Below are 10,570 nucleotides of genomic sequence, written 5' to 3'. Positions count from 1 at the left end.
CCAATGTGCTGGCAATGAGAACAGATAATCAAATAACTACACATCACGTTTCATAGGGTACCAATAGGACTGTTACTCATGGATTACAAAGCAATTTCACAGGGTATGCTACAATAAGACTGTCAATTCTCCCATATATTAAATTACCTTCAATGTGTTATCTAAATCCACAAGCACATAGGCGGGCACTGCATACACGGCTTCCTGCTTACGCGAAAGCTGCATGACGGGAGAGTGAATGGCGCACGCGCACACACTCTTCTGTGCTGCAAACACGAGTCCCATTCAGTCAAATGGCACTCAAGCTTATGTGTTTTTTTGCTTACGTGGGAGGTCCGGAACAGATCCCCCACGTAAGCCAAGGGACCACTGTACTAGAAATAGTGTCTCCTTGCTGCAGATATGTTCAGTGGTGAGAAGATAATTAGTATACACTCATTGCTCCATATTTGCGGATTTGATTATTCACAGATTTGATACATTCTCTCTAGGAATATCTAGGTCATCCAGTACAACTCTATGGTCAGCTAAAAGTTGCATGGAAAGACCTAGAGATTCCTAGAGAGAATACTCTACCAGGCATTTGTAGCTCCTCCAGTGCAGTTCTATGGTCAGTGTCTGTCGGACATTGACCACAGAGTTGCACTGGAGGACCTAGATATTCCTAGAGAGGTGTCCTCTCAGGTAAATACATGGGGCTTTTGTTATTTGCGGTATTTCCATATTCATGGGGGTCTTGTGCCCCTAACCCTAGCGAATATGGAGGGACAAGTGTATTAGCACTAACTAATCAGTATACACTCATCGCTCCACAATTGCAGCTTTGACTTTTGCGCATTTGATTATTTACAGATTTTATTAATATGTTCTCTCTAGGAATATCTAGGTCCTCCAGCACAACTCTGTGGCCAACTTTAACCAAAAGTCGCACTGAAGGACCTAGGGATTCCTAGAGAGAATACTCCACTAGCATTTGTAGCTCCTCCAGCACAATTCTGTGGTCAATGTCTGGCAGATGATGACAACAGAGTTGCACTGGAGGATCTAGAGATTTCTAGAGATGTGTTTTTGTTATTTGCGATTTTTCAACATTCACATGGGTCCTGTGCCCTTAACCCCAGCAAATGTGGAGGGACAAGTGTATTAGTACTAACTAGGGCCGAGAGAACTGACTATTAAAAACCGTTGGTCAAACTGGTATGAAAATTTCAACATGTTTGATTTGGGCCTATACTGGTAATTTTAAGACCTAGCTATGTTGCCCTGCCCCATTAGTTATGAGGGTATCTTTTCTTTGGCAGATGTCCATTTTCAAAATCAGTCTGTGCCTCATTATGAAAAGTACAGTGAATAGGTACATCTTTGCTTGGCACTACTTTGTGTGTAACTAGCAATTCATTTCTGTCTTAAAATATAAGCCACACCATATTGCTGAGGGCATAAGATGTGACCTAGAATGAAAATTAAAGCTAAGCCTATGCTGAAAACAGTGACAAGGGCTTTGTGGGACTGACCTCAGTATCTATATTTCTAACAAGGCTTGTTAGTAGCCTTTGTGACAATATAAAGGTCATGGAAGTTGAGAAACACTTTACTGTTTTTCCTTATAGTCTAAGCAGTGCCATGCACCCACGTTCTAGTGTGGAACTATATAGGGACATTTGCTTTGTAAATGGTTTCAATGAAAATTTTTCCACTTTATCCATAGTTATACTGTTCTTCTTTACAAAAGTTTAGATTAAACTTTTGTAAAGCCAAGCCCTCCCTCCACTCCATCTCCCCTGATCCATGCCTCGGAGGTAGAGAAGAACTGCTGGCCCTCATCCCCTTCCCCACCACCACTCCCTTCTCCTTTTGTGTCATGTCTTTTTAGATTGTTAGCCTGAGGGCAGGGAACCGTCCAATTAAAAAGATTGTATGTACAGCGCTGTGTAAACTTACAGCACTTTATAAATAAAGGTTAATAATAATAATAATTAGTTTACATGTGATTCTTGGCCATTTTTCACCTGAGCAATATGACTCAAGAAATCAGTTCTCTCTACATATGACCTGCATAAGGGACTAAGCTTTCCTTTTGCCAGTATAGAAAGACTACAAATGTGCTTTTCTGATATACTGACATGCCATCTCAGGAATTTACTATGTAAAAGCATGTTGAGAGCTGATCTAGAGTCCATGAAGTCCACAAGGCCAAATCAAGTCTCTTGGGCGCGGCTTGAATTGCCACCTTATGGACAGCACTTATCCAAGGATCTTCTAATAATGGTTTCAGAATGTTAATATTTATTGCTGGCTCATAATTCTCAAGGTTCCTGATTCCAGTTGGCAAAGAATCCCTATCCCCATCTATGTATCCCACTGGGACCCAAGAGTGGTCTGCACATGCTGAAGATTTGGTTCTACTTTTAAAACTGAGTTTGTAACTGAAGGAGGCAGAAGCTGGAAACACGTTTTTGTTGTGGTAGAATCACCAGCTATATGCTATAAATATGCAAACAGTGCCAGATTTCAAGCCTAAGCAAATAATTGTATAAATTGATAGCTAATAGGAGAGGTATAAGGGTAATGGTTTCATGTTTTTTCCCAAAAAAAAAGTTCTGTTTAAAGATATGGCAAATGGTCTTCAAAACACATAATGAAATGTTATAGGGAGCTAAAGCAGATAAAAAGCGAACTGCAGCTTCCTAACAGGTAGAAATGGTGGACTAATTGTCAGAAACATGGTATGTGTCCAAAAAAGCCCTTATTACTTCATCATTAATTTGAATGAAATTTGGGTTTTATAAACCGAGTTGACCAAAGTTTCAATGTAGTAAGGGAAAGCATCCATTTTATTTCAACAGACTACCGAGAGTACTGATGCTTGGAAGAAATTCTGAATTATTACTATACTAAACATTACCAGTTTTTATCAAAACTCTCACTGTGTGTACTCACAGTGAAAGACTTGAAATGCTACCATAATACTTTGTTCTCTTCTTATATAGTTGTGCTTTCAATACACAGAATGCTCAATACTTACCATACCATCTTAAGAGATTGCTTTAGAATTTGCCACCTACACTATTAATACAGATGGAAATCTGTTCTCTTTTCTCTCTGTTGGAAAACTCATCTCCCAGCTAGGCTTTTATACTGATTGCTGTGGGTCACTTACATTACCATAGCCTCAGGCAATGATTCTGAACTCAACATTTATGCATGAGGAGGAAATATATATCCTCTACATTCTCTGAAGAAAAATTAAAAGTGAACTATTAATTCACATATTACATTTAATAATGTTTGGGACCAAATTACTCAAAAGGTTTTGTACATTTGCAGAACCAATCCAAATAACTTATGAATAAAATGAAACCATCTGTCAAACAAAATTCTACCAAAAAAGCTTTATATAGAAGGCACTCAGTATTAAAGCTATTGTAGAACATGTTCTAAAACACTGCTTCCTGGCTATCTGATGTAGGGGACAGGCATTTATTGTTTGCCAATGTGCCAGGGAACAGCACAAAGTTTGTGCCCACTGGATAACATTGTTCCTTTTCTAGAAACATGCCAAGGACTGGCTTGCCAATGGTTCCAGGGCTGGCACCAGTCTAGGGAACACCACGTTGAGCAGCAGTGCTCTAGAAGATCTTGGAAAACGTAGTGGAGAAATCAAAGCCTAAGTGACGTTTCTAGTCAAGGAGTGTATAGAATTGAGCCAAATATAGCACTGACATTTCAATCCTTACTGACAAATTAAAGAAATCACCAGGTTTGGATGGTCACCCAAGATATAAAAAACTCATATGTGAATTTTATGACATTCTAGACAACAATATAGTCTATAAGACTGGTTTTTGCACCAAGGGATTCATGAGCAATCTATTTAACGTTAATTTTTTAAAAAAAAATTCTGGAAATTACAAGCTACTTAACTTTTCCCAGTAGATCGATGGAAACAATTATTGAAGATAAACTGCCAAGCAATGAACAAAAGAAATTTTACTTGTTCATAAATGATTGAAGAGCTGTGAGTGAGCAGTAAGGAGGCCAGGTTTGTAGATAGTATCAAATGTCAGGAAAAAGCCACATGGGATATATAGTCACAAGAAATATAATATGTATATGAATGTATTTGAAAGTAACATGACACAGCAAAAGTTATTGAATTGTCACACAGGTGTTGTAAGTAATGTAATTAGAAAGTCCTGAAAGCCAAGGACATATGAGGCAATGACAAAGTGAAAAGATGCAAATTGATATCACCTGAGAGTCATTGAGTGGACAGTAATGTATGATGCAATGTGAGGGCTAGATTGAGCCAAGTATGGTATGTCAATCATAATGTATGTACACGCCCAGGAGGTGGCAACTGTATAATGAATAGAGAGACAAATGTCTATATAAGCAATAATGTATGACAATACTTTTTGTGGGTATAGAGGAGTATAGTAGTGTGGGTATTGAGGAGTATAGTAGTGTGAGTTTTGTGAGTAGTGAATTGTTTTGTGCATAGTGTATATAGTAGAATAAAAGTAGATCTTTTATATAAGAAGACTACTGTGTTGACTGGTGTCTTGAGAGCTGAACAAGAACCAGCAGACTGCAGAGAAGATTGGAAGACATCTTCAGCCAATTCTCAGAGCTACTGGTCAAACTGGTTGTTCTTCCGCTGACCAGGGTGGTGAGAGTGAAAGCCAGGAGAAGAGCTGCAACTCCCATCATCCCTAACATCAAATTATTCATGGTGGTAAAAATTAAAAGGGATTATGGAAGTTCCAACAGACCGTAAACTGAATAAAGGACAATAAAATGATAAAGGTAGGTTGAAGTCAGTTTACTGAACACTGTGGCAAAGAATCCAAATTTCACTGATTGAATTGAAGTGGCAATATCTCACAATACAAGAGGCAATGGTAGATTATTCAATGAAAATGTTAACAATTTGGGAAAATCCAGTTCCATGTGGGGGGAGGGTTGGGATAGGGGGATGGTTCTTCTTAATTGCAAATTTTTAATTTTATGTTGTTTTATTGTTTACTTCTGTTGTAATCCACCTTGATTACTTCGGGAAAAGGTGGAATATAAACATATTATTATTATTATTATTATTATTATTATTAACAGAATATAATATAAAATCGCCAGTACAGTATCATAATTTGGTGTAGTGGTTTGAATGCTGGACTGTGATTCTGGAGACCAGGGCCTGAATAACCACTGGGTGACCTTGGGCAAGTCACCTTCTCTCAATCTCAGAAGAAGGCAAAACCCCCCCTGAACAAATCTTGCTACAAAAATGCAATGATAGGTTTGCCTTTAGAATTTACCTGAAAGCACACAGCAGCCACAACAATCATAGTACCATCATGCAAATCTATGCTGCAGTCACTTTTTCAGTACTGTGCACAGTTCTGTTCACTTGATTCTCAAAAAGACTATAGTAGAGTTTGAAAATAGGAGGAAAGGGAACCAGAATATTCAGGGGACTGGACACTCTCATAGCAAGAAATGTGTTTGGCTTTGCAGATTTGTAACAAGGGGGGGGGCATGTCACAGATACATAAAATCATATATTATGTGGAGAAAGTAGACAGGGATATGTTTTTCTCCTTCACGTGTTAAAACCAAACCATAATCAACTAACCAAGCTGGTATCTGGGAGGTAAAAGAACCAACCAAAGTATCTACTCACACAGTTAAACTATGGAATCTGCCACCCAAAGATGGTGTGATGGCCAACTTAAGCCAGCTTTGAATGTTAAAGTTAGCACAAGATAAGGCTGTCAGCTAATCATGCTATTTCCAGGACAGAGGCATAATTTTAAATACCAGTTGTTTGGAAACAATATTTAGAGGTTTGCACTCCATTAGCACTGAGTTGCCAATGCAAAAAATGGGATGTTGGAGTAAATAGGTTTGGTCTAATCCAGCACAGATCTTATGTTCTAAAGCTTATTTTTAGAAATTTAGTAACCATAACAACATTTCTCATGCAGCCTTTCCTTTACTAAGTCTTCTATAGAAACTGGAAGTCAAGTGCAATCATGTCAGAAATGCTTTTATTTCAAATACCTTTCTTACAGTACAACCAAGAGGGGTAAGACACTTTTTTATCTCAACCAGGAGTGGTAACAGAATGTAAATAAGGCCCTAATGGATTACTATAACATATAGCAGCAGAATGTAATGGCAATGTTTAAAAAGGGGGGGGGTCTGCAAAAAACAGTTACAGCCAATACAATTTATAAGTGGATTAGTGTCAGTTCTTTCACTAAATGCTCCCTCATTTCAGCAATGTTTTATTCCTTCTCAAAAGCTGTAAAAGTAATAACTGAACTAATTAATTGCCAAATTATCATTTCTGCTCCAAGACTGCAAACATAAAATAGGCATAGATGTTAAAAATAGCCCAAAGAAATCCCACAAACTCTATAGAAATGTAGCTTCAGTTTCATTAAGTCAAACATGTTATACTGTATAAAACTTTTCAGCTGTACTTCAAAAGAACCAGGCTCTGATAGGATGGAGAGGCAAGCATCCAAGTGTCTGGGCCACAACTGCAAGACAGGTGAATCCATACAAACTGATTAAAAACTGCACCTTATTTAAAAACTCTCTCTGTGTTATTCTGGAGCAAAACAAGCGCGCAGAGGCAATTTTAATGTGATTGTATGGAGATATAAGGACAGAAAGGGCCTCTACTGTTTATGGTAAGATTTTAATTAAACACAACCCAATTCTATCTCTCTCCTCTTGTACGCCTGAAGTCTCATCACCACGCAATAGAAAATTTTTAGAGAACAAAGTTGCATTTTGTGCACAAATCTTCCTTATTTCACACATTTGATACACAGCCTTCAAAACAATTGTGATGTCTCAGAGTTAACATCTTTATACACCTACATCAGAAGAATCAGCTGTTTGTTACATAGAAACACATGGTGTAACATTATAGAAGTTATCAATTGACAACAGCAGGACTTCTGCAGTGGGTTGTACTGTGTTCTCAAGTCTACAAGTACAAATGAGAACAAATGATTACTTTTATCTTCTTAGAAAATATTTAAAGGCATGAATGTCAAATGTTTAAAAAAAATCAACAATGCATGCTGGCAACGCATTTGAAAGCAATTTACACTTGGCCAAGCTTGCAAAATAGGAAGGTGGCTTGCCAACTATTATAATGATACCTTTGTTTTGTTTACAAAAACAAGGCAAGTGTCTCATTTGCCTTTGATCTGTACCAGATCTCATTCTTGCAAATAAATCAAGTATAGTGTGCCCTTCCCTTATGTGGGGAATCCATCTAGATCCCCCCTGCGTAAGGGGAATTCCACGTATGCTTGTGCCTCATTGAAAACAATGGTGCGCGTGCTTGTAGTGGCGTGCACGCCATATGTTTGATTGTCACGCAGCTTCAGTATAAGCTTGAAGCCGTGTATACTGTGCCCACATATGGCATGGGCGCTGCAGAAGATAAAAAGATTCAATTTAATAATGACTTAAATTCTGACATCTGGAACCTACTCTTAGCTGCAATGCTACTTTGAATTACAAGAAAGTATTTCTCTATGAAATACACTAAGATAGGTATTAGAAATTGTTAAATAAACTTCTATGTGATTAAACACAAGTGTATCTGGGCTTTTTCCTTGATCTGGAACTGAATACGATCTGTCTTACCTTCAGGGGCATCTGCATCACAGACCTTGGGTGCCCATATTGTGTTATTTTTCAAGTGTCCATCAACTGTCACATTGTTCTGCATAAAAAACATATTCATTGAAGATCACAGAGATCATTCATATAAATGCTACAGCAACATCATCTACTTTATTCTGGCACATTAGGCTACAAAGAGGTCCCCTCTAATTTGCTTTTGAAAAAGATAGTTGGATTGTGTCTACTCTTATTGCATTCCAAATCAGCATTTGAAGTTACAAGGGCATTTTTAAAACTGTATGTAAGTTATTTTTTATTATTCCTTCATTAGTGGAAAATGATTATAGCAATATGATATTGGGTCCAAATGTGGAATAAAGCCACAACAATATACCTGTCAGAAGTTATTGAACAAGTTTTCTTTAAGTCCTTTGAGACTTTCCCACAGTCTGTAGAAGAATATAGTTGCAAATAAGTTGTCAGGGACGATAGTTCCCCACAAAGGAAAGTACAGTAAGTTCCATGAAAGTCACGATGGATTCAACTGAGCACACAAGTTTCTTAAAAATGGTAATAAACATAAACATAATTGTATGTATTTATAACAGGTGTATAAACACCATATATATTACTTTTTTAACAATAAACTCACAGACTTTTGCACAACTGTATTTTAGAAACACATGAGTGCAAACAAAATGGCTGCACAACAGTTTGTTTTTTGCATCACCTCCCCTTTAAGACAATATGTCTTATAGTTCTGAGGTTGCCTCTCTCGATATTCCATGAAAACTCGATAAGACCCAAGACGTATTCTAGATTTTGATCAAATGGATCCTTAGAGGCACACTGGAGGTTTATACTACTGTTCAGGTGCCAAACCATATAGACATTTAAGAGACAATGTCCATTTTATTTCAGGAAACAACACTATTGGTCACTATTTTTGTACTTACTGTAAGCTGAACAGAATAGTTTCTTGTATGGGACCGCATACAAATTGGTTACAAAAATAATGTGTTTGAAAGTCAATGTTGGTCAAAGGTGTCTACACCACTATTAGTATTAATGAGCAATCTCAGGTTAATTGGTTGGTATAAAAGTGATATTACTTCATCTTTAGGCTTTGAAAAAAGAGCATCACTCTCATATTGTTTGTATAAAGCATACAGCTCTCAAATCTTTTTGCAGACTATGAACAGGTTGGTTAATCTGTAACTGTGGTTCTTTGAGTGGTCATCTGTGAACTTATTTGTAAACAAATGAGCTAACTGCACCTGCATAGTATACTGATTGGAACCTTCCAGAACTGTTAGGTAAATATTTTGGTGGAAGCCCCGCCCTCTTCCTGTGCACTTCAGTTCCTTGGTTGCTGAAGCAGCAGCCATGAAGCTACACAGAGGCAGGACACAAAGATGGGAGGATGTGCAGGATAGTGTGTGTTTACAGATGACCACTCCAAAAACTATTGTTATAGATAAGCAACATCATCTTCTTCGCAGTCTCTGTGACTCTCACAAATAGGAGACTATCAACCTACTAACCATAGAAGGAGGGACTGTCATGCAACACAAGTAGGGTTGTCATAATTCTCTACCACAAAACTGAGACAAAATGTAAGACAAAATATAGGACAAATATAGAAAAATGGAGGATACAACCAACTAAAACCCAAAAACATTAATATAAATCCATGCTTCTCAGTCATGCTGAAAATGGAGGAGATTTTGACATTTCTCCTAGACAATGGTTGAAAAGTAGGTCATGCTCTAAAAAAGTAGAGCATGGCCTCCTTCCCAAACAAATGCCCAAGGCGGACAGATGGGCAGGCAGAGCATCCTTGGGGCACCTGCCACTCTAGTCCTCAGCTTCCCTTGGCTTGGGGGGGGGGGGTTCAGGCCCAGAAAGGCTGAGGGCAAGGAGAGGTGGCCTGGGGGCAACTCACCTGCGGCGGGTGAGAAGTGTTGGGCTCTTGTGGGTCTCTGCCATCTGCCAAGGGCTTCAAAGCATTGAACAGGTGGGAGGGGGAGGCCAAGCCAGTAGTGCTGCCATGGAGGAAAGAGGAGGAAGAGAAGAAGAGGAGGAGGAAAGATAGGAAGGAGGTGCTGAGGGGAGCCCAGTCGACAGGCAGTGGCAGGAAGGGCAGGGGAGATGTAGTTCTCCTCTTCCTTCCTCCCTCTGCCTTCTTTGGCTGAGCAGGGATTTGTATCCAGCCAATGCTCAAATCACCCGGCTGGGCTCCACCTCCCAGAAGCCGCAGAGCTCAGTCCAGACCCAGCTTTAGGTATTCTGGGTTCTAGCACTCACCCTGTTTTTCCCTTAGGTGCAAAGCTATGTCCCCTCACTAGAAACTGGGACAGGCAGCTTGAACCAGATGAGACATTTTAACAATGGGTAAAACTGGGATTGTCCTGCCCAAAATTGGGAAATGGCAATCCTATACACAAGAGAATAGTGCAGCCCTACAAACACAGTATCTGCCTATGAGCTTCTGTCCAGTCTGTAATGGTATATAAATGTCAAAGGCTAAGACCATTTAGCTGCTCAGGAAATGGAGTTCATTTGTAACAGCCAATCCTTGATATAGGGAAACAAGACGACATCTGGTTATTGAAGCCAAGCGGCAACAATTGCCATGCACTTTGTAAATACCTGTGGTACAATGGTTAAATCAAAATGGAGGATGCTGAACTGATAAGCTTTTATTTCTACTGCAAAACTTCTACAGGGAATCTCATGTGGGATGGTCAAATTATGGAGTGTTTAAATCTAGAGCAGCAAAACAATCGCCTTTCTGCAGTGTAGGCAGGATGATGTTCAACGTGACAATCTGTAAAGATCCATGAAGATTTTAGATGGGATGCAGTCTACCATCCTTGTTGTAGACGATGAAACAGGAAAAGAACCCTTTGGGCCG

General features: G+C 38.9%; 1 protein-coding gene across 4 annotated transcripts in view; it reads right to left on the bottom strand.

The window, feature by feature from the left end:
• The window catches only part of LMBRD1 (LMBR1 domain containing 1), an 81,106-nt gene that overhangs the window by 5,959 nt on the left and 64,577 nt on the right, over positions 1-10,570 (bottom strand). For all 4 annotated transcript variants that reach the window (XR_006102499.1, XR_006102500.1, XM_042454960.1 and 1 more), the window contains exon 14: positions 7,675-7,753. Coding sequence is in view for 2 of the 4 variants with exons in the window: in XM_042454960.1 (XP_042310894.1) it covers positions 7,675-7,753 (79 nt within the window). In the remaining 2 variants the exon portion in view is untranslated. The remainder of the gene's footprint in view (positions 1-7,674; positions 7,754-10,570) is intronic.

This window comes from Sceloporus undulatus, chromosome 1 (assembly GCF_019175285.1).
Source record: "Sceloporus undulatus isolate JIND9_A2432 ecotype Alabama chromosome 1, SceUnd_v1.1, whole genome shotgun sequence".
NCBI classification, from domain to species: domain Eukaryota; kingdom Metazoa; phylum Chordata; class Lepidosauria; order Squamata; family Phrynosomatidae; genus Sceloporus; species Sceloporus undulatus.
The sequence above is the reverse complement of the archived record's forward strand: the minus strand, read 5'-3'. Positions and strand labels throughout refer to the sequence as shown.